The sequence below is a fragment of the Stegodyphus dumicola genome, chromosome 5, assembly GCF_044657685.1.
Source record: "Stegodyphus dumicola isolate Sdum_Otavi_A_Nest chromosome 5, ASM4465768v1".
Taxonomy (NCBI): Eukaryota; Metazoa; Arthropoda; class Arachnida; order Araneae; family Eresidae; genus Stegodyphus; species Stegodyphus dumicola.
This window is the reverse complement of record NC_140772.1, coordinates 219,404,463-219,430,322: the sequence shown is the minus strand read 5'-3', so window position 1 is coordinate 219,430,322 and position 25,860 is coordinate 219,404,463. Positions and strand designations below refer to the sequence as shown.

The following is a 25,860-nucleotide window of genomic DNA, read 5'->3' as shown; positions in this document are numbered from 1 at the left end:
ATAATCCGGACAAATCGATAATCCGGAATCGCCGAAGTCCCGACGAGTCCGGATTAACGACTTTTGACTGTATTAGATCATCAGTTTAAATCTAGTAGGATGGCATGTAGAAATTATAAAATTTAAAATATGAAATCATGATTTATGAAATAATGAAGCTTTTATAATTTAAAGGGTACCCAAATTTAAAAAAAAAAAAAACTAATATTTATTTGTTTACCTTAGTACACATTTCTTTCAGTGTAAGTTGTTTAAGTTGCTTCGTTTTTTTGTGCTAATACTTTCTCTTTAATTTTGTAGACAGATATAATTTCTTGTTTAGTTACATTGTTAAAGTTCTGTAATTGCTGTGTTGGAAAATTCCGATTAACTTGTCATCAAAATTTTTTCATGTTCAGTAGCCTCTGTGTCACTTTCTTCACTATCGGTAGCAGTATTTTCTGGATCTAGAACCATATTACTGATTCCGCCAACCATTAATTGATTGATGATTGCGGAGTATTGTGATCAGAATGAAAAACTCTTTTTATATCATCTTCATTTATTACTGCTTCTCCATATTTCTTTACAAAATCCGTTAATTGGAAAATTTCACCTTGCTTTGCGATATCTGAAAACCTTTAAAATTCGTGGCTATCATCATAAAATTTAGCTATCGTTCACTATACATATTTGGCTATGTATCATGAGATTGGCGACTAAGACAAGGACTTCTGCTAAATTTTATCTTGCTTATATTGCATACTGAGACAATTAAGCATGAACTATATTAGTTTAGTAATTTATTATACTTAAGCTATTTTTTGCATATGCTTAAGGTTTATATGAGTCCTGAATAAATAAATTCCCACCTATACTTATTGAGGGTCGATGCTAGGTATCTTACCGCCTGATGCATTCTCTGCGAGTCCTAAATTCTGCTACCACATGCCTCCCTTTGTCTTCTCTAAATTCTGCGCCAGGTGCGGCCATACAAGCCCTGGTGCTGGTTCTGTGTTTATTTGAATAACAAATCAGTTATTCATAATTCAAATAGCACTAAATGTAATCTTTTGGCCTTTGAGTATCATTAACAAAATCTATTTTTAGCATATGAAAAGAAATTTTGTTAAATTTTCCCTCGTCCACATTTATATCTTTGTGCATTTAACTTAAATCTGCAATCATCGCCAAGCATAATGTCAACATAAAAAGTTACCGTACTCCTTATTATTCAATAGCTAACATAAAAAATTTGTATAGGCATTGCTGCATGAGTCATTACTCAAATTGTCATGAGTTGATAAACATGCGGTGATGAAAGCAAAATATAATAAATAATGATTCGCCAGGTTTGGCGTCAGGAATATAAAATATTAGTGCATGTAAAATCCATGATGTATGTATGTAGAATGTTTCAGTTTGAGATGTATGCCAAGCAGATATGCAGAAATGGAACCAGATTATTGATCATAAAAATTTACGCTAAAAAGATTTCTTCTGTAACGAGATGTTTTATTTAGTGCCGAAGTGAAATTGAGAATCGGAACTCCCCACATGTTTTATTATGTGCGGAGGGGGGGAATCAAATGCGCATGCGTAAAGCATAGGGAGAAAAAAAAAAGTTGGTGGTGGCTTTGATGTCCAGATTTTAGACCATTCCAGATACTGGACATCCTGATCTCGGACTTTGTACTGTGTTTACTTTCATAGGTATGATGCAAAATTCTTTAGTTTTAATAGGTTATTGTATTATAATTTGATTTTAATAGAGATGTGAATCTTATTTCAAACTATGTATCATAATATCAGATATATATTAGCTGAATCTTAAGAATACAGGATACAATTTTTCAAGATTTTTCTAGTAATTTTTTGCATAACTTGAAGTAAATGATTTATTTAAAATTTTAACATCTTATTTATTTTAGTTATTCATGACTTCTGTGGTGAATTTGGTGCTGTTAGAGTTTTTGTTGAGAAAAGACCAGAAGGTAATTTTTTTTAATATTACATATAGCGAAAAATTGTTTTGTGTATTGTTTTTATGTTAAAGAATGAGTATGTCTGCATACACTTTTGTTTTCAAGGGGGTAAAATTTTAGCCAAATGCAGCGAGCAAGCTAATTTTTCAGTATGTTATATAACTTGTTCTGTTTTGTGTTTGAAGTTAGGGACCAGTAAGAAAAAATATTATGGAATGATAACCTAGCTCTTCTGTTTAGGTGTAAAACATAAAAATTTCAAAGTGTTTCTGTTTAATCATGATGCATTTTGCATTTAAAAAATACTGCTTTGTGAGAGTAAATAATTAGTAATATTTAATGAAAAGCAGTACAGTCAAATCTTAGTATAACAAATCCAGCTTATAATGAACTCTCAGATATAACGAATGAACTTTTTATTTCTGTCTAATATTCTATAGATTTAATGTTATTTTATGCAGCAATAGTACACTTTTAGACATATTAAAATTGGATGCAAGGAACATTATTGATATCGTAAGGTTAATAATTTCTGCATTTGATGAAAAAAATTACTTATACCTAAATTCATTTTGTTTAAGGCATTAGAGTAATGAAAAGCACCGTTAGGTTACTTTTCTTTTATCTTCACCCACACTTTCCATTATGTTCTAAACAAAAGGCTATGCAAGGCAAGTGTAGCACTAAATTCTTGGAAAACTGGGACACACAATAAACGTACCTTGGGAGTTCCTGTTATGACATGCACTTGATCCATTGACTCAAAGAACTTGAATCAGTTCTTTGATTGACAAGTCAGACAATCATAAGTGATTATTGTAAATGTGTATTTTTTATTGAAATTTTAATTTATGACACTGAAAGTTACTTTGATCCTCGGAGCAGCTAATGCTTCTCAGGCTTAAGCAATTTTTTCTTAGTTCTTATGCTGATTCATCTTTACATGGAAGATAAACAGCTGTACTACGCTTTATTTATGCTTGGGTTTTAAATTTTGTTATGCATTTATTTAAGGATTTGGGTGTTAGTATATCCGGCTCCTTCCTGGAAGGAACATGTTAAATTCATGAGTCCTTTTGTTTTTATGCACAGCTGAAACATTTATCATATTTTTAATTTTTGTTTTCATATTGTTGGGTGCATACAGGTTCGTAAAAAATTGAATGCACAAGTCTGAAGAAAAGTGAATAAAATTTATTCGTATCAGAACAAATAAAAACAAAATGCTTAAATTTCCGTAAGAGATATTCGTACAGTATTGCAATGTCCCACAGTACTTATCTTTTAAAGTACTAAAATGTTCAACAGAACTTAAACAGAAAAACATAGAGAAAGCTAATCCAATCTCATCGCGAATTTGCTACAGTAAACAACAACAGTTTCTAAACAACTGAATTGAGATGTTTTCCTCCAGCTTTTATAAGCTTTTTAAATGCACAACAAAATTCTCGTATTTTCTCGATTTCTTTGGAGAGCAAGAGTACAATTCCGAGATATCTATTTAATAAAAATGTTAAAAGTGCATGCTCCTGTATTTTAATTTTTCCAGCGTAGTTTCTCTTCAAATAAGTCTCATGCTGCATTTCACGGGAATATAAAACAATTATAATTATAAGTCCTACTAAAAATAGCTAAATAATACAAATTCTGTAACACTGCCCCCTTCCCAAGGACTGCACGTCCCAGGCAGTACAATCCCTGGACATGAAGCGTAACTTACGACTAAGGCATAAATGCAATAACAAACAACATGAACAATAAATGCAATAACTAACTTAAAACAAATCAAATAATATCAAATATTAAATGCAAATCAAATGAGTGTATAAATTTTACAAATTTAGAAATAAAAAGGACCATTGTCTTATACTATTTACAATTTTATATGCTACGTACTATGGCCATAGTAATGAGCTGACCTGTCGTAATGAACGATTTTAGGTTTAGAGTTCGAAGACTTACGGAATCTGAACCATGACGTCGTTCAGCCTGTTTAGGACTGTGTACAGACCATCCCAATGTGAGTGTAGTTTAGGACAGAATCCTTTCCATCGAGTCGGATTCCATAACCACACCTTGTTTCCTTCGTTGAGTTAATGTCCAGTAGCTGTTCTATCGTATCAGATCTTCATCTTCTCTGTCGCCAAGTTGACTCGCTCTCGTTCAAAATTGTGCATCACTTTCAAACCGGGCCTGAAGAATGTATTCCTCAGGTGATGAAGGCACATCCGGAGAGCAACCAAACAGAAGATCACAAGCCAGACGAAAGTCACAACCGAAGAGCATCCGAGATAGAGATAGCTAGTAGTCTCGTGGACAGCACTGCAGTAAGCCAGTAAATCAGTTGTAACTTCTTGTGCCAGTCTTATTGGTTTCTGGAAACCAATGAGAGCTGCTTAAGGATGATTTGATTAATGCTCTCTAGCATGCCGTCCGACTGAGGATATAAGGGCATCATTTGGGTTTTGTCAATGCCGAGCAGCTTGCAGAGTTCTTTGATAACAGCTGAGGTAAAATTCCTTCCCTGATCAGAATGTAACTGAAGAGACCTTCGAACTTGGAAATCCAGTGCTGTATCATGAGCTCTGTTACGGTGACGGCCTCTTGATCAGGAATAGGCCACTTGGTGAAATAATCAATGACAATTACATACCTGCCAACTTTTACGAATTTTTCGTAATTTTTACGAAAATGCGTTTGGCTTTACGATTTTACGATCATAATCCATTTTTTACGATTTTTTTCCTTTTTCAAGTGTTTTTAGTGATTTTTGTCGAAATTTTAGAATTTTTCGCCGCTTGCATCGTGTTTTACCGCCAACTACCGACTACTTCGAATCCAGTAACCTACGGTTTCTCCCAACTCGCCGCTTAACCAGCCAATCCAATGCGCTGAACTTGTTTCTCCCATTCTTTTCTTTGTGGGTGCCAGATTATTATTATTATTTATTTTTATTTATTTATTTTTTTTTTTATTTATTTTTTTTTTTGTGTGTGTGTTCGCTTCAGCAGCAAGGGAATTACTCAGCGAGCGTGGATTGTCGCATTCTGTTTTTTTCTTTTTTCTTTTTTTTTTTCCTCACGTGCTAAGAATTTTCTTAATACGTCGTTGTTACGAAATGTCACTCATTTCAAATGAGTTCAAAAAAACCGTATTCTCAATATTTTCGGCCTGCCTACAAAGCCGAATTTCCAACAATTAAATAATCCTTTAAAGGAAATAACTATGCATTTTGCAACATGTGTGTGTGTGACTTCATAATAAGTCACGGTGAAAGAAGCGACATTGTGAAGCATGTTAAGTCTAAAAAAGCATGAAGTTAATGCTTCGGCTTCGACAACGTCAAAGAAAGGGGATGATTTTTTTTCAAATTCGGCTACAAATTCGGATGCCGATGTCATTTTGGCAGAGTGTTTGTTTACTGCATTCCTCATCGAACACAACGTGACGCTAAGCGCTGCCAATCACGCCGGTCAACTTTTCAAACGGATGTTTCTCGACTCCAAAATTGCTCAGAAATATGCTAGTGCTTGCACGAAAACATCTTCTATTGTGAACGAAATTGCTTGCGATGCACAAAGTAAAACGATAGCTGCACTCCAGAATTCAGCATTTTCGGTGTCAATCGATGGCAGCAACGACAGCGATTGGAAGCTTTACCCCATCGTTGTCACATATTTGTCTCTAATGAACTCATCTTTTGCGTCTTCCATTGTTAAATGGAGATGCTACGGGGGAAAATATTGCCTCCATGGTAATTAATGAGTTTAAACAACTTAACATCCCAATATCAAACTGCATTTCATTTGGTGCAGATAATGCTCATGTCATGGTGGGTGACAAAAAAGTTATAGCCTCTTTCCTCAAAAAAGAACAAAATGAATTAATTGTTATTGGATGCCCATGCCACTTAATTAATTTGGCAGCAGAAAAAGCTGCCATTACCATTAAATGCCTGCTTTACCGTTAAATATTGACCAGCTTCTGATTGATGTGTTTTTCTATCTGGAAAAAGTGTAAAAAGGAAAGAAAACCTAAAGAATTTCCAAAAACTGTGCTCTGGTGAAACGAGAAAAATTCCGAAACATGTATGTATGAGATGGTTATCCTTAGGCAGAGCGCTAGGAAGGTTTATTGAACAGTGGGATGCATTGCTAAAATATTTCCACGAAGAGACCAAAACGAAACCACGGATCCCATCAAATTTGTCGGCATATAAGATTCCGAAAACCAACTTTGCTTCTAATCAAAATGCTTTAAAAGGGAAAAGCCAACACACAGAATCAAACCCTTTAAAAAGAAAATGCTTAGAAGACTCCTCAAAGGTCAACTTTGTTAAAGAAGTTGAAGGGAAGAAGAAACAGTCTTGAACAAAGCATATTGCAGTTTTGTGTTAAGTACGATTAAGATTTTTGAAAGTGTAAATACCCTTCTACAATCAGCTTCGCCAAAATCTCCCCTTCTTATCCAAATTGTTAATGATCTTTTGAAAGAACTTTATACTAAGTTTGTAAAACCGTCCATTGTGAAAAACAGTGTGTTGATTCGTGTTGCCTATAATAGTTTGGCAAATCAAAAGGATGACAATGATCTTATAATTGAAAATCAAACCAGGGAACTTGTAAATTCTTTGAAAGATCATGAGAAAAAATAATTTTTTCAATGTGTTAGAAAGTACTTTTTCTCAGCCTGTGATTACATTGTAAGGAAGTTTCCTTTGCAAAATGAAGTTCTTTTAAATGCTGAAGTGGCAAATTTGAAACAAATTGAAAATTAATCTTTTGAAAAGATTCGTTTTTTTATTGATAAATTTCCATTTTTGTTAACAATTAAAGAAAATGAATGCCATAATGATGCTTTAGATGAACTACAGAACCAGTTTTCTGCTGCACAGTTTGAAGACTTTGCCAGTTTTGGAGAAGATAGACTTGATGTCCTCGTTGGTACCTTAAAAAAATAAAAAGAGCTGATGGAACGCCAAAATATGATAGACTAGCAAGAGTTTTATGTGCTATTCTCGTAATTCCACACAGTAATGCTGAGTGCGAGAGAGTCTTCAGTGTTGTGAAGAAAAACAAAACTATGTTTCGTTCTTCAATTTCACCAAAAACTCTAGAAAACATTTTAATTGCTAAATGTTATCAGGAAACTAATTGTTATGACAGGAAATTTTACAAAGAATTTTTGGTTAAAGCCAAAAAATGCACTCTAAATTCATTGCAATAATTTTTTTGTGTAACATTAAGTTCTTGTTTTATGTTTCCTAATAAATTTTTTAGTTACTACTTAATTGAGATTTACTAATGTAAGTACAATTTTCTTTTTTCTATTTGTATAAATTGTTATTTTTTTAATATCAAAGCATGATATTAATTCTTCGTGTTCTTCTGAATTTTTATCTTTAGAGGTTGGCAGGTATGCAATTAGGATGTATTTGTTGCCATCAGCAGTTTGTTGTCGAGGTCCCAAGGTGTCAAAGGCAATATGTTCAAAAGGTGCTCCTACATTTGAAACGTTGCAGCTTGCCTCAGCTGCATTTCTTCAGTCCTTTCCAACCTGCGCAGGCATCGCAGGATCAGCACCACTTTCCACATCATCCTTTTGCATTATTCCAGTAGAAGCGATCACAAACTCTCTTCAAGGTCTTCATTATTCTGAAGTGACTTCCTGTAGGGCTGTTATGTAGTTAATTAAGGACATTCTGGATCTTGGGAGTAGCAACTGCCATCGGAATGTCTTTCCATCATCTGATTCGAATTTCCGGTACAAGATGCCGTTTCGAATATAGAGCGAATCCCAGAGTTCCCAGTATTGTTTTCTTGTAGGACTATAGATAGTATTGTCCTGCCAGGTAGGTTTTTCTGTTTGATGACTCCATTAAATCAATTGTGGGTTTAATGTCACAGTCTTCTAGCTTGGCCTTCCTGACTTCATCATCACTCCACAGGTCTCCATTAGCCGATGTTGATGTTGTAATTTGTCTTACGACCAGACTGAGCAGCTCGTATTTCGCTTCGACCCTGGAACAATATCGGCAGGTTTCTAGACAGGGTGTGAGCGTTTCCATGTGATGATCCCTTCTCATGACGGATAGTGATGTCATATTCATGGAGTCTGCATATCCACCTGGCTATTTGACCCTCGGGATTTTTGAAATTCAAAAGCCAGGCCAATGATGCATGATCAATGCGAAGCAGAAATTTTCTGCCATGTAGATAATGATGGAGATATTCTACGGCTTTGACTATAGCGAGCAACTCTTTCCTGGTGATACAGGAATTCCTCTCTGGTTTAGCAGGCACTTGCTCCAGTAAGCAATTACACGTTCTTGGCCATCTATTTCTTGGGACAAAACAGCACTGACACTTTCATTGCTCATGTCCGTGTCGAGAATAAATTGTCTGTTGAGCTGAGGATATGTCAGGATTGGAGCAAATGTTAAAGTTTCCTTTAAGTTGTTAAATGCATCCTTGCATTCTTTTGTCCACAACAACTTTTGCTTGCTCTCTGTCAGTTTGTGAAGAGGTCTTATGATAGAAGAAAAGTCCTTCATATTTCTCCTATAGTAGGTGCAAAGCCCTAGGAAGCTTCTCTGCTGATGGACATTTTCAGGACGTTTCCAGGCTTTAACTGCTGACACCTTTTCATGATACATGCACACACCTTCAGCACTTCCAAAATTGATGTTGACGTCTAATTTCCTCTCAATGTCGATCTTATCACCGGACAGTCTGGAGGATGATGCAGGGCAGGATGCAGGTGAGTTTGCCATTCAATTGTTAAGCCACATGTTTTCGAATAATGGTAACATTGGCTCCTGTATCGATGGTCATATTGCAAGGAACCCCATTGATATGTCCCATGATGAAAAGTCCCTTACTGCGGCCACTTACTGCAGAAATCTGAAGCGTTTTAAATTGGGGCTTTTGATTATCTGCCAAGCTCCGCCCCGCGAGATGGCTGCTAATTAATTTCCCTCCTTCTTGCAAGGAGTGGTCTTAACATCCATGCCCCTGGGAGGTTCTGCAGTTTCTTTCTGTGCCCTTCAGCACATACTCTTATTCTGCCATTCTCATTGACTTGTCTTGTTAGATTATCTAGGCGAGCAGCCATTTGATCCACTGGCTCTTGGACCTGCACAGCTCTAATTGGGTGTCGGTCTCTACGAGTTGCTTGGTGGGCTGGCTCAAATTTCATGGCGTACACCAGAGCTGCCTTTCGCAGTGCTTTCTTTATTTCAGGATCCCGGATGCCGTCGATGAAATATTGCAGCGACAGGATTTCCCGTGTTTCTGTCGGGCACTCTGAACCATGGCGAGCTCCTGGAGTGTTTCCGTGGCCTTCTGTTGACAGAATTTTAATTGAAGCCTACTTTCTTTCTCTACTTTGTCTTTGAAACATTTCTTCCTAAAGTGTAGCTCCATTGAGCCAGATAAAGCTTCAAAATCTAGGCTTTGGTTTTCTGGGAGAGTTTGAAGAATATCTGCTACATCTGCTCTCAAAGCAGCAGCAAAATAACAGGCCTTAGCTTGGGAATTCCATCCATCTGCATCTGGAACTATAAAAAATTGTGTCTTATATACTTGCTAGGAAGTCCTCGCATCATACGTGGGTAACTTCAGAGATGAATGAGCTGGCATCAGTAAAAATTAGAAACCATCAGAATTGCTCCCTACCGAAGCTACGTATTTCTTTAAGGTATCAACTTCTTTCGCGACCACACTAACCCTGTCATCAATTTGTTGTTCCATGGCAGAAACTCTCTCTTCTATATGTCCAACTTTATTTTCAACCATGTCAGTTCTTCCGTCTATAGCCTCAAAATTATTTTCTATTATGCAGGTAATTTCTCTTTTCATTTCTTTTTTTACTTGTTTCAATCTTTTTCTTGTGTGGCTTTCATCTTCGTTTTAACTGATTCTTCGCCAGTTCTCATCTTTCTTGAACCGCTTCCATCTTTTCTTTAATAATGGATTCCTGTCCCGCTTTCATCTCTCCTTCATTTTGATGGCCCCTTCCATCTTTTCTTGGAATGCAGCAAATGCAGTCATCGATTGCCTGAATTGTTCTTCTATTGTCAGAGTTGCCAACTCTCCCGATTTAGGCGGGAGACTCCCGATTTTCGACCACTCTCCCGCCAACCCGATTTACAATATATTTCTCCTGACTTTTTCTTATTCTTAATATTTCTCACGATTTTTATGGAACTTGGCTTAATACTTCGTTATATGAACAAAAAAAAAAAGTGATTTTGGACGTCTGAAAGCAACTGAATTTTCTCTAGATTATATCTAAAATGAAACCTTGCGAATCAGATGAGAATTTCTACTTTGTGATCGACAGCATACGTATCCAGAAACTTCGTTCTCCAGTTGTCCAATGGGAATCGAGCTCCACTGCAAATCATCTGGCATATATTAGCCAATGAGCACAAAGCAAGCTCAAGGCCATTGGCCGTTCTTTGGATGTTCTTTCGCTATTTCGTTCATCTTGTCCTGAGTTGTGTGAGTACATGTGCCTTTAGGAAATAGTTTTAGAAATTATCGTCTTTTGATATGTCTGTGAGAAAGGTGAAATACTCGTGCATGTTTCAAAAATCGTACACAGTTGACTTTCCTTCCATTATTTCTTCAAGGAAATGTAATAAATTTGCGAGGTGTACCATCTGTCGTTGCGATTTTTCGATTTCACTTGGTGAAAGGGCAGATGCTCTCAAATATGTGCGTACACAAAAACACAAGGACAACATGAGTTGTTTTAAAAAAACAAAAAATTAAATTTTTCTTCGGAAACAAAAAACCAAAAAGTGATTAATGCAGAATGTCTGTTCTCTGCCTTTTTACTGGAGCACAACCTGCCACTGAATGCATCGGATCACGCTGCAGCTTTATTTAGAAAAATGTTTCTCGATAGTGAAATCGCTAAGAAAATACTCAAGTGCAAGGATCAAAACAGGTGCAATTGTTAAAGAAATGGGTTTGAAAAAAAAAATCTTCAGTTATTGATTGTATTAAAACAGCTCCGTTCTACCTCTCTACAGATGGAAGCAATAATACTGATTCAAAATTGTATCCAATTGTTGTTCTTTTTTTAATCCAGAGTCTTCAGAAACTGAGTGCAGTTTACTTTCTGTTCCCACTTTAGAAGGACATTCGACAGGCTTTAATATAGCATAGCTAATTATTAAAACTTTCTTAAAAAATTCAGTCCCTCTGGATAATTGCTTTGCACTTGGTACCGATAATGCACCAGTAATGGTAGGCTTGAAGACTGGTGTTGCAGGCATCATAAAAAAGGAAAATTCAGATTTGCAGATTATGAGGTGCACCTGTCACCTCTTAAATTTAGCAGCTGAAAAAGGGGCAGCTTCTTTACCAATAAATGTGGATGAACACATTGTTGATATTCATTGTTATCTTTAAAATTCTAAAAGGAAGGAAAAAATTGAAATAGTTCCAACAGCTGCATAATACTCAAATGAGAAAAATTTTAAAACGTGTGTACACGCTGGCTGTCTTTAAAGAATGCAAAAGTAGTAGAACTTTCAGAAGAAGACAAAAATAAGTTTTATCTTTATGTTAGAAGTTACTTCTGTCGAGTATGCGATTACATACTACATAAATTTCCAGTCAACAATGAAGTGATTTTGCGTTAAAGTGTTGCTGATGTTTCTGCTCTAGCAAATGCATCTTTTTCTCATAAAGTACTTTTTGGACAGATTTCCTGTGTTACTTCATTTTGTCATGAAAGATGATGATATTGATGTTGCCACTGATAAATATTGCAGTCGCAATTTTGCAGTTTACAATTAGAAAACTTGGACGAAGTTATAAAATCAGCTAGAATTGACACCCAGTGGAGATTAATTAGAAAACTGAAAGGTGCTGATGGAATTTTAAAATATAGTGAACTGTCTAGAATTATGTTGGCCATCTTGACCCATAGTAATACATAAGTTTATAATGTTTAAGAACATAGTTCCCCATAGTAGTGCAGAGTGTGAGAGGATTTTCAGTGTTGTTGCGAAAACGAGGACTAAATTTAGATCTAATATTAGTGATGACACATTAGAGAAACTTTTATTAGCGGAAGCAGACCTACGTGGCAATTGCTATGAACAAAATTATGAAGTTTCTTTCTTAATGAAAGCAAAATATGCCACTGTTCATAACATTTGTATGAAAACTAATTAAAGTGTCTTTTTTTTTCCCCCTTTTCTTTTCTTTCTTAAACGGTGCAAGGAAAAATGTTTTTTATGTGTAAGGTATTTTTGTGTTTCTTGCATTTAAGAATTAGTAACTGTTTAAAGTTAATTCGTTATTAAAAACTATATTTTTATCATTTAAAAAGTCTTTTCAACATTGTGAAAAATATCCCGATTTCTTAAAAAAATCTGATTTTTGAGTGTCCTGGGTTGGCAAGTATGCATTGGACTATTTTTCATATGATGCACATGTCAAAATGTCAAAAACATTATTCAGCTGATAAATCTAAAGAATTGCTACAATCTACCCCCTTTTCTCTTTTACTAGTTACGCGGAATTTTCAGATATTCGGCAGTTTCCGAGTATGCTCGTTAGTTAAGCTTTTACTGTTAAAGAATGACTGCATGAAGCAATTTCCCATCTTCTGATTTCAGAAAAGTTTTTTTTTTTACTTAAATTACTTTGCTTGCAGTATCTGTTAAAGGTAAAAACTGTTATACAATGAAAATTTATTATAATCTGCAAATTATTACAAAACGAAAAATTTAATTTTCTTTGAAAACAAAGGACCAAAAAGTTATTAATGCAGAATGTCTGTTCTCTGCCTTTTTACTGGAGCACAACCTGCCACTGAATGCATCGGATCATGCTGCAGCTTTATTTAGAAAAATACTTCCCGATAGTGAAACCGCTAAGAAAATACTCAAGTGCAAGGATCAAAACAGGTGCAATTGTTAAAGAAATGGGTTTGAAAAAAAAAATCTTCAGTTATTGATTGTATTAAAACAGCTCCGTTCTACCTCTCTACAGATGGAAGCAATAATACTGATTCAAAATTGTATCCAATTGTTGTTCTTTTTTTAATCCAGAGTCTTCAGAAATTGAGTGCAGTTTACTTTCTGTCCCCACTTTAGAAGGACATTCGACAGGCTTTAATATAGCACAGCTAATTATTAAAACTTTAAAATAAAATGCAGTCCCTCTGGATAATTGCTTAGCGCTTGGTGCCGATAATGCACCAGTAATGGTAGGCTTGAAGGCTGGTGTTGCAGGCATCTTAAGAAAGGCAAATTCAGATTTGCAGATTATGAGGTGCACCTGTCACCTCTTAAATTTAGCAGCTGAAAAAGGGGCAGCTTCTTTACCATTAAATGTGGATGAACACATTGTTGATATTTATTATTATCGTGAAAGGAGTTCTAAAAGAAAGGAAAAATTGAAACAGTTCCAACAGCTGCATAATACTGAAATGAGAAAAATTTTGATTTTTTGTAATTTCTGCATCATTCAGCAATTCAACTGGCAGTTCTCAAAATAATACTGCAAAATATAAGCGTAAAGCTGATACAAATTTCTCTCAAAATAAAAGGAAAAATTGCTCAACACACGAAACATTTTCCGATTACTGTAAGTTTATCTTGTGAAGAACGAATATTTATGTTTTTTTCTTCGGACCTTAACAAAGCTTTTTGCTTTTTTTTTTTACAATTCATTTTGCCATCATTCGATGTTCTGAACAGAATTCTACAAAGCAGAATTCCATTAATTCATGTTTTGCAATCAATGATTTATGATCTGTTTAAAGACATTTTATCAAAGTTTGTAAAACCAGTCTGTGTTTTGTCTTGTAATTCTATATATGATGTGATTTATGGTGAAACAGAAAATCAGAAGGAAGATGAAGATTTGGTAATAGGAGCTGCAACTACAAAAGTAGTGGAAGAACTTTCAGAAGAAGACAAAAATAAGTTTTATCTTCATGTTAGAAGTTACTTCTGTCGAGTATGTGATTACACACTACATAAATTTCCACTCAACGATGAAGTGATTTTGCATGCTAAAGTTGCTGATGTTTCTGCTCTAGCAAATGCATCTTTTTTTTATATAAGGTACTTTTTGAATAGATTTCCTGTGTTACTTCATTTTGTCATGAAAGATGATGATATTGATGTTGCCACTGATAAATATTGCAGTCGCAATTTTGCAGTTTACAATTAGAAAACTTGGACGAAGTTATAAAATCAGCTAGAATTGACACCCAGTGGAGATTAATTAGAAAACTGAAAGGTGCTGATGGAATTTTAAAATATAGTGAACTCTCTAGAATTATGTTGGCCATCTTGACAGATCCCCATAGTAATGCAGAGTGTGAGAGGATTTTCAGTGTTGTTGCGAAAACGAGGACTAAATTTAGATCTAATATTAGTGATGACACATTAGAAAAACTTTTATTAGCGAAAGCAGGCCTACGTGGCAATTGCTATGAACAAAATTATGAAGTTTCTTTCTTAATGAGAGCAAAATCTGCCAATGTCTATAACATTTGTATGAAAACTGATTAAAGTGCCTTTTTTTTTTTTTTTTTTTTTTACGATGAAAGTAATAAAAATGTTTTTTATGTTTAAGGTATTTTTTTGCTTGCATTTAAGACTTAGTAACTATTTAAAGTTAATTCATTATTAAAAACTATATTTTTATCATTTAAAAAGTCTTTTTAACATTGTGAAAAATCTCCTTATTATTGAGTGTCATAGGTTGGCAAGTATGTATTGTTCTTGTAATTATTATTCAAAATCCCACTCATGACGCCAAAAAGTGTTGTGTGCATACGGGTTCATAATAAATTTAATGCACAAGTCCGACAAAAAGTGAATAAAATTTATTCTTATCACAACAAATAAAAACAAAAGGCTTAAATTTCCTTAGAGATATTCGTATAATATCGCAGTGTCTCACAGTTATATTTTAAACTACTAAAATGTTCAACAGAACTTGGTTCAAAACAGAAAAACGTAGAGAAAGCTAATCCGATCTCGCCATGAATTCGCTACAGTAAACAACAATAGTTTTCTAAACAACTGAATTGAGATGTTTTCCTCCAGCTCTTATAAGCTTTTTAAATGCACTAGAAAATTCTCAGTTTTTTTTAATAGCAAGAGTACAATTACAAGATATATATTTAATAAAAATGTTAAATGCGCTTGCTCCTGTATTTTAATTTTTCTGGCATAGCTTTCTCTTCGAATAAGTCTCATGCTGCATTGCACGGGAATATAAAACAATTTTAATTGCAAATTCTGCTAAAAATAGCTAAATAATACAAATTTCATAACAATATGTCATATGCTATTAATCTGGACTGCAGATTTTAATGCTCTTAAGATTGTAGTTAATTCGTTTTCTTATATACATATACAGTGAAAAGTCTTTAATCCGGACTCGTCGGGACTTCGGCGAATCCGGATTATAGATCATCAGTTTAAATCTGGTAAGATGGCATGCAGAAATTATAAAATTAAAAATATGAAACAGTAATTTATGAAATAAAGAGCAATTATGATCTAAAGGGTATCAAAATTTACAAAAAAAAAGCTTTATATTTATTTGTTTACTTTATTAAACATTTCTTTCAACGTGCGCATGCATAAAGCATGCATTACGCATAGTCGAAATTAGAAAATTGCAACCAGAAAACTATTTGATGGGTATTCGTGATATTTATAATGACGAGGTATTTGATTTAAATCATATCAAAGACGGAGTACATCGAGATGAAATACTACATTTAGTAATGAATTAATTATAAGCCGAATAATATAAAAACATCTGCTCTGAAGATAAGGATAGTGCTGATAAATCAACTTCCAGTTCATTGCGCACCGTGTCGTCCCCACCCCCCTGCAGAGCAGTGTGAAATTGATAAACATATTTCGGAATGATTAGAGAATCAAAGGATATGCCTTTATCCATTTTTTGCAGCAATTCCACTTTTTGTTTGATGGACATCAAAACATGCTTTCGCTTTGTAGATCCTTTGATAGCTCCAAAATCGGAAATTCTTTTTGACATAATCGAAAGTTAAGCTTACTTGTATAAAATTGCTCTAACAGTCTGCAAAAAGTAATAAGCCCTATCCAATTAGAAGATTAAGGAACAATGCAATCTGCAGCATTAACTGAAATAGATAATTTTAGCTTAGCTTATGTCCGTTATACATTAAACGTGCATGCGTAGACGCATATGCGCATGCGTAAAGGTAGTATGCACATGCGTTAACGCATTATGCATTGACGCATTATGCGTTGACGCATGCGCAGAAAGATTGTAGCATTGAAGTCTGAATTATAGATGATTCCAGATTATGGACGTCCAGATTAAAGACTTTTGACTGTATACGTGTATGTGTATAAATATATACACAAGAGAGAGAGACAAAAAAATAAGAAATTTTGAACTAAAACCATAAAGACATGAAAGAAATAAAATTTAAAACCAGTATAATCCTAAAATATGTAAATAAAAATCATCAGCTCAGTGTTTGTAAATCACAAAAAATTCCCAAAACAACATAAACATGTAGAAATTGAAAAGGAGTACAATGAAAATCTGATTAAGCGTTTCTGAATGGAGGTAGATCACATTTAAGTGAACTCCACTTAGCAGTAAAACCACTGTGTTTCTGTTCATCCAAAATTAGCTGATAAACCATCTTAAATTATTTAATTATAATAGTTCATCCGAAAATTCTGAATTCCTGCTCTACACAGCCACTTTCCTTTTATATGAAATAATAGTACATAAATACAAATTTAAATTAAAATTTAAATTCAATTTGTCTAATAAAGCAAAAGTAATTTATATATAGTTTAGCAGTATTAAAATTCAAATTAAAACATAATAATTTACAAAACAGAGAAAAACTTAAGTTATATGTATAAAAAGAATTATTATTAACTGAGAACTCCCCCCCCCCAAAATAAGAAAAGTTGTAATTAACTGTTGGAAGAACAAGACATTAATTTAAAAGACTGGCTTCAAATTTGATTTCTTTCATGTCTGTGGTTTTAGTTCAAAATTTATTACTCTTTTATCTATAATTAATTGTTCAACAGCATTTTGCATGGAAATAATATTGAGATGAATTAAAGTTTCAATAAAGGGAGATTAATTTTTATATTTTTATTATCTTGTACATATTTTCCCTTTTTGCATGTTTAGGTCTCAAGTTTTGTATTACTATGATCATTTTTATTTTGAAATGTTTTGATTTTATGTTTAACTCCTTTACAAGGATGCAGTTATTAATATTTTTGAGGAATCACCTTGCTTTGACTCCAATTTACTTTTAACTTTGGATACTTTAAGTTTATTTTACTTCAATCCAGTAGCTATAGCGCAGGATGGGTTTAAAAATTTTCTTTTTAATTTTTAGCCTATTGTTATGTTTGTTTATATATATGTAAGATATAACAAAATAGAATGGCTGCTTTAAAAATAATTAGCAACCTCAAAATTAACTATTCTGGATTTGGTGCTCTCCCCTTAAATTGATCTGTTCTCCCAAATTCAAGATCCTTCCATGTTATATAACACTACTTAAAATGGGCAACTAAAATTAACCAATCACAGGTTAGCTGTACTTATACATCAGAGTATACTGCTGGTGAATTAATTACGTCATTCTTTTGCTAGCTTCTACGTTGCTAACATCTCCGCGCTGCTTCGCTTCTTAAATGCCTACGTCATTTCTTTAAAAAACCAATGTACGTAGCAGTTTATCATATTTAATTATGATTGAATAAATGTCTCCCAAATTAATTGGATATGCGGGAAAATAAAGATTTGGGATTTGTCGGAATCCAATTTCGTCATCTTCGTCTCATCTTGCCACTCTACTTTCACGACTATGCATCAAAATTATTGCGTATATATAAATTTAAAAGGAAAAATAAATTCTTGAAAGGACTTTCAAAGCAAACATTCTATACTCATGCAGCTGAGTCTAATTTGAGATTGTTCCAGTGTTGCCACGCTACCTGGAAAACCAGGAGAAGTTGGGGAATTCAAAAATTGACCAGAAAAGTCAAGAAATTTAAATATTTTAGTCAAAATCTGGAAAAGTCAGGTAACTTCATATGATGATCCTAAAAAAATCAATTTTTGCACCAGTGTTGGGAACGATTCATTTTTTTGCCAAAATATGTATCGTGTTAGCATCCTTCAGGTGGCTGGCTTAGAGCCAGTTTTCGCAGTTCCAATTAGATTGTCTTTTAGAAAGACAAAGAAAGTTTCCAGCAACTGTGGTTTTTGAGTAAACTCGGGAATCGAGAGACTCACATGCACATGTGTAGTGCATGCCGAACGAAAGAAATTACCTTCCTGTTCTCGTATAAAACAAAATGGGATTAACCCTTAGACGTTTTTGTACCACTGCCTACCAGCAAATCCGGCACATTTTCGCAGCGGAATGCAGCATCCAGAATATCTGCATAAATCTCTTTCTTGTAAATAAATATTTTACCAAAAAAAAGGGATGTGACTATTCTCCTTAACCCATTAGCGCCCAGTGTCCTCATTTGAGGACGCTGTAAAAAATTGTTATTACCTGCATTAAATTAAAAAAATTTTGTATATGTACAATTTGGTCCGATAGATGACACCACCATACAATGGGAGATGTGCAATTATTTTGGAACTAAGTAAAATTGCGCGGGAAAGATAAAGTATAATTTACCCGTTTTTTGGTAATCGCGTTGTTTATTTTATGTTCCACTGTATGGCACTGGATTTATGAGGTAAATTCTTTCAATTTGTTATAAATATAATCTAGATAGCCCATATTGTGTCATTAGCATGTTTGTTAATATTTATTGTTGTAAATATATCCGTAATAAACAGGAAAACATATCCGTCCTCGTTTGAGGACACTGGGCGTTTGGGTATAGTTTTTATGCAGTATTCAGATTTATTTTTTAAGTGTTTGTTACTTTTGTTGCAGAAAAACTATAAATAAATCTTGAAAAATGAGTAGAAATAAAATATTTAAAAGCTTAGAAGAGGCGACTGCTTATCTTTTTTCTGAAGAAATAAAAGTAGATATTATATCGATGCCTCCGGATGTGGATGATCTAACAGATGAAGAGCAATTCGATGATGATAATTTGGGTACTCCAGTTGTATCAGATGTTGCAGGTACACTGCTCAAAAAAAAAAAGGGACAGTCCTATATCTCCCGATCTACTGGGCCGATTGACAAAATTCAAATTGCGTTCTTCATGTCTCGAAAGCGCGACTTAGGATATATATTAGTTTTATATATAGCACTATTCTAACATAGGTATTTTGACACAAAATCGGACTTTTTCTGAAATAACATACCAATTTTTTTACATATTTCGATTCTACGACTCAAATTACGCCTAAATATGAAATTTTGTAAAATTTGGAGCGAAATTTACGGAGAAATTCACAAATTTATGTTGGCACTTTTTTGTCAGTTTGCGCCAAGGATAGTTCACTTGGCGAACTTCTTAATATATGGCAACCTAGTTTCCTTTCCTGCGAGCGGAAAAAAAGTCACCATCGTTCCTTTTTTCCAAATGATATTCTTTATATTATATTTTTAATTATAACTTATTATTTTAAGTAATTTTTTCTTTTTCGAATTTCATTTTAATTGTTTAAGTTGCATGGTTTTTTTTTTTTTTTTTTTTTCGAATAACTATTTTAAAAATTTCTACTTACCTATTGGAACTGCGTAAATAAAGTTGCAGCATTTATTTTTTTTCAAATAGTTTTCTATATATATATTTTTTGTCATAGTTATTATTTTAGGTAATTTTTAAATTCTTAACTTTTATTTTAATTGTTTGTGTTGCATTGTCTCTTCAGATAATTGTTTTAAATTTTCTATTTATTCCTTCGAATTGAGCATTTTAAATATATTTATTAATATAAATTTTCCAGAACTTGATTTTATTTATTTGAATTACGTCTCTTTCGGAGGAATACTTTGTAACCCAGACTACGATGCGTTTGAAAACTGCATATATTAAAAGAGAAAATACAGTAAAGCACAGTTAACAGGCCTTTCAATGTTCCGTTCAGAAAAGATATATATAAATAAGAGAGACATTTAACTTAGGATTGCGACATTTTAACTTAGGATGACTTGCATACATTGCTTTAAACAGTTTTATCATTGTGCCCATTGCTTTACACAATTTTATCCTACATTTGGCTTCTTAAATGTTATTCATATTTTAGTCAAATATTTTATTTTTGAAATCGTAAAAATCAAATATCATAAGATTAAAAAGTTTTAATTTAAAAAAAAAATACAAATACTAAATTTTACCGTAAAATGTATTTTTTCTTCTCTTTTTCTTCAGGCATTCTACTTTATTCTTGCTCTTTTTCTTCATTCTACTTTATTCTTGCTCTTTTTCTTTAGGCATTCCGCAAGTATATTAAAAAATATCCAATTTTCGAAATATCTTGATATTTCTGACAATCATTTTAAATAAAGTTATCGCCTTCCATTTCATAAAGGCCCACAAACGGCCGAGCGGTAAAGTCGCTGAACACTGATAGTTCACTCCGGGGTTCGAATCCCGGTAAACAGGCTGGTTGCATGGGCGTTTTCGTGGATTTTCTCATGTGTACCGTGTATGCCAGCTGATTTCCCTTAGAAAGTTCTTCACAAAGGCATCCTTCCTTTTAGGCAGATAGCCCTGCTTTGACGTAACTTAATAATTCAATTCAATCCATTTCATCAATATTTGGTCAGAGCTTTTATCAGTCTTTAGAGGCTAAACATTTTGAAGGTATGAGATGAAAGGAAAGACTGGTTTCATCAGAAGGTTTTGGTTTATTTTATTATGACAAAGCACACTAGGGTTATCTGCCTAAGGGGAGGGATGCCTTCGTGGAGGACTTTCTAAGGGGAACTGGGTGGCATACACGTTGCACATGGGAAAAACCACGAAAATGCCCAAGCAGCCAGCCCGTTCGCGGGATTCGGACCTCGGACAGAACTACCAGCGTTTAGTGACTTTATCGCTCGGCCGCTGTTTCATCAGGAGGGAAAAAAAAAAACATCTTTAGGTGACATCCACATACATCACTGGATAAACTCCTGAATCTTCAAATAATTCGAATGAGAAAATCATGGGATTCTCCATTTATGATACGATATGATGTTCTATAACGTAATTTAAATTTATACAACCATATAGTCTAAACCATATTGTCTTTTCTGTTAACCACAAGCTCAATTAATGGTATTTGCTGGTGTACACATCCAAGTGTTTTTTCTTTGAACACCTAAATTCATTGAAGTATCCTGAAAGTATCTTCAAAAGCGTCCAACTTTTTGAAACATCTTGGTATGTCTGAGAGCCAAATTTCCCTGCAAATTTTTGCTTACTTTTCTCCCTAATTTTCTTCTTTCCTTCTACAGTTACTTTCAGTGCACACACAAAAAAATTAAGATTTTTCGATTGCTAGACTTCCATAAATTTTGCTTTCTTGTCAATTTTTTAAAATATCAATTACATGAATTGCGTTTCAGCTGAAGACAGCTTTTCATTTTCTAGTCATTTTAACTATAAATAAAAAAAAGCGAAGTCCAAAGGATAAATATTTTAATTAAAAGATTTTTGCTAAATGACAAAGAAATAAAACAGTCCAGCAGGGTTAATTCTGTACCACCGAGTAACCCGATTCTTATATCGGCTGAAACAATCTAAATCATATTAAAGATCATGTTTTTTTATACAAAATATAACGCGAGAGAAAAATTAGCTTCTTAAAACGTTCTTTCTAAGAGGATTAATATAAAAGATAATATTTATATATATATTTTTAAAGCTGAGACTTGAACCAAACTGTAAAATTTTTAAAGTTTAATTTACATGGTGGTTATAATTAAAGTTCCAGTTTGAAATGGTCATAAAAGGAAAACTACCGTACCAAATGTTATCAAACTTGGGAATCATGTAAAGGAGGTTATGAGAATTTATTTTCAGCGAGGAAAAAAATAGTTAAAAAAACTCATCACCAGGGGGAAAATGACGCTGTATACAAGATTCTTAAATGAAATAAGACACGAAAACATCTGTTTAAAACGTGTTTAATATTTTCCGAAACGTGTTACAAAGCATGTTCAATGTAGCGTCTAGCATTTTCCGAAAGCAAGTTAAATCCTGTTACTGCATTCTCAACAGCAGCTCTTAGCATATCGGGAGGAATGTTACGGACATGTCAGTGTTTAACATTTTTCATTTCTGCCAAATTGTTTAGATTATCACCATAGACAGTGTTTTTGAGAAAACCCCATAGCTAAAAGTCACAGGGGTTGAGGTCTGGTGGGAAGAGGGGAAGTGTTGGCGTATAAGACGTTCATTCGTGAAATGTTGCCTAAGTAACTGTGCGACACACGTGAGGTGGGGCCCAGCCGTGCATAAAAATCGTAGTATCTAAAATGCCACGTTACTGCAGTTCATGTATCACGAAACATTTTAACATTGACTCTAAATGAGCTGCAATCACAGTAGTCCAGCTGTCGACTGTTCTTCAGAGAAAAATGGTTCAGTTATATAACTAGCTGTCATTCCACACCGTATGCAATCGAATGCAGTAGGAGATTGCAATGGAACTAGATAGATAACATGAGGGATTTTTTTTGCCCAAATCGATTGAAAGTGTTTTGAATCAGTATCTTCATGTTTTAGGGCCGAATTCAGGCTTCAAAAATTACAAATTAGCGATCTGTAAGAAAACGATTTCCAGATTGTACGCACTTGTGCGAGTGATTTGCGATCTCACATTTTCTAATCGCTAATTCGTGGTTTTCACGGACGAACTTCTCACTTACACAGATGGCGCACTCGACGTTTATCGAATTTAACGCCTTTAAATGGTAATTTTCTTACTTCAAAATTTCTTAAGGGTATGCAACATATTAAACCCGTGTAACAAAAGGTTAAGTTAGATTCCGACCCATGTTTCGTTTAAAAATATTGCATACAGCGCCATTTTCCCCCTGGTGGTGAGGTTTGGAACTTCCCTTTTTTTGCGGAAAATAAATTCCTATGATCTCTTTTACATGATTACCAGGTTTGATAACATTTGATCCAGTAGTTTTTGTTTTATGACCGTTTCAATGTGGAACTTTAATTATAAACACCCTGTATATTACTAAATTTTAATTGAAGCTATGCGTTATATGTATACCATGCGTAATATTTCCGCTTTTATAGAAAAAATAAAGAATCAAAGCAAATATACTTAGGATAATGGAACAAAACTGAAAAAAATTCCCCTCCCTCCGAAAATAAAATATTGAAACTTCGACCTTCAATTTATTGGATTATCGAAATATTCAATATGACCTATCTTCTAAGTCCTAGTTCCGACAACAATTCCGTCAAAAATTCCGAATTACTTAAGCTGATGTAAAAGATTTAGTATATATCCACTGTATGTTAGTAAAGTAATCAGAGTGTAATAAAAATAGATTATAGAATTTACGCCATTATCTTTTTGTCTGACTGCACAACGTGTAATGGAAGAGAAGGCTTGTAGAGATCTGTTTTTGATATGCCTCTAAAAGTAGATGTCATACTCCTTTTGTCTCTTCAATATCAAAAAACTTTCCTTTGAGAGGCAACTTTAGTTTTTGGGAAAGAAAAAAAATCACAAGAAGACAAATTTGAAAAACATGCAGGACGATTGAGTACACATACTTATTTTCGGAACACAAGAGGTTCTCCGACTGGTTATTGAATAATGAAAAGATGCATTATCATGCAATACAAAACATTTGGAATACGTTGTCTGACTGAAAACGTAAGATTAAAAGTCTTACAAGTCAACTAATGGGGCAATTGCAGAATCGTTTTGATCCTGAGCTTCTAAGACAAACCTTATATCACTGGATTTAAACACTTCTTTAATCTTCCGAGAACGTTCCATCTTTAGCTCACATTCCAAGAATATTAAGTGAATACAATTATTGCAAAAGAAAATGAATATTCATTTGCACTACGGCTTGGTAGTTCTGCTTTTTATGTCTAAGTATACAACAATATTTTAAATATTTACAAATAAAATATTAAATTGGAGATTTAATTGGATCCTCACCAGTTGCCTAGCATTTGAAGATTGTTAAATACTAACTGTTTGTTGCGAAGTCTAACCCAGGGTTTTGCATGGTTGGTTTTCGTAGTTTTCTAGGTTCTCTTTACAAAGGTTCTCTATGAAAGCATCTTAACCAAATAGCTCCCACATTCTTTCTATGTTCAAATAACCAACTAACCTAGTTTAAGCGCGATTTCCAAATGAAGTTACTAGCAAAACCCGAATACTCATTAAAAATCATGTAGCTTGCCAATCAGGAGTAACATGAAAGATACGGCGCCAATAATTGAATTGCTATTACGGTACGCTGTTTCCAAATTTAGATGGTCATTCCTTAATTAAATAGCCCACTAGCGGCCGAGCGGTAAAGACGCTGAGCACTGGTAGTTCGGTCGGAAGTTCGAATCCCACGAACGGGCTGGGTGCATGGGCGTTTTAGTGGTTTTCCCCATGTGTAACGTGTATACGAGCCAGTTTACCTTAGAAAGTCCTCCACGAAGGCATCCCTCCCTTTAGGCAGATAGCCCTCGTGTGCTTTGCCATAATTAAATAATCCAATCCAATCCTTAATTAAATATAATTGATTTGTAACTTCTACTAGAGCTGACGGTAAAAATTGAAGGGCAAATAAATAATATCGTGTGCAATCTTGATTAATATAAATTAAAAATTTTGCATAGAAAAATATTTGCATTCAGACAGAAAGTTTTTTGAAATATTTGCAATTACTTTATAAGAAGGGTTTATTAATAACCGTAATAATTACTTATTATATTATTGATGATTAGGATTCAGTTCTTGACAATTACATTCTAAATTAGAATTTTAAGATTATAATGAAAATAAGCTACGCACAAAAATACATTTTTACAGATTAAATTGACATTAAATACAAAAATACAGAATGTTGGGTGTCGTTTATATAATTATTCTTGCTTGTCCACAGAATCTGCTGACTTATCCAGCCATTAAGTAGCTGCAGATCATTTCTACATAACCATTAAACTTCCATTAATTCAGTCTCTACTGGGTTGTATGTTTATATCATAATTTGACTTTTATAAAAATGATTATTCAAAATCTTATATTTCTATAAAAATATACTATGCTTTAAAAACATGGATGATAGTATCTGCCGCTCTTTCAGCCACTTCAAAAGCAACAGTTTGTTTAGAAATAAATTATGCAGTTAATGTCATAAAATATTTTCATTAAATTCAAATAAACATTAAACGAAAATTCTCAGTTTTAGACAATTCGATTTAAACGAAGTAAAGTAGCAGACGATAAAACGCCGAAGGTAAAAATTTACTCTTAGAAAAAGTACTCTTATTTTTTTAAAAAAAGGATGAAAGAGAGAAATTTTAAAAAATTGTTAAAAATTTGAATGATATCATCTATAATTTAAAAAATAGATTTTCATATAGTATTAATAAATATTTATTACGTCTTATTGTGGGAAAAAATTTCATATAATTAATTCTCCGTAAAATTTTACTTGAAATTTAAGGTTAAAAATAGCTGTGGCAATTCAGTGTAACAAAAATCCATAGACCACATTTGGCGTTATTATCGCTCAAAAAAAGATGCCAAATTTCAAAACGCGAAAATATGTAAATTCGTGTATATCTCAGAAAATTTTGAATAAAAAAGTCTAATTTTTTGCAGATATGCTTAAAAATACACCTACTTTATGATGATGGTAAAAATTTTATAGGTTATAATTCAAAATTTTTTTCAAAAAATTTATAAAAATTATTTAAAAATAG

General features: G+C 33.5%; 1 protein-coding gene and 1 pseudogene across 1 annotated transcript in view; both read left to right on the top strand.

Annotated features, from left to right (window-relative positions):
• LOC118194816 (small ribosomal subunit protein uS5m-like) overlaps nucleotides 1–25,860 on the top strand; it is a 98,738-nt gene that overhangs the window by 42,730 nt on the left and 30,148 nt on the right. The window contains exon 9 of the mRNA XM_085817670.1: nucleotides 1,911–1,973. Within this exon, the coding sequence (XP_085673796.1) occupies nucleotides 1,911–1,973 (63 nt within the window). The remainder of the gene's footprint in view (nucleotides 1–1,910; nucleotides 1,974–25,860) is intronic.
• On the top strand, nucleotides 5,099–14,568 carry LOC146997413 (uncharacterized; annotated as a pseudogene).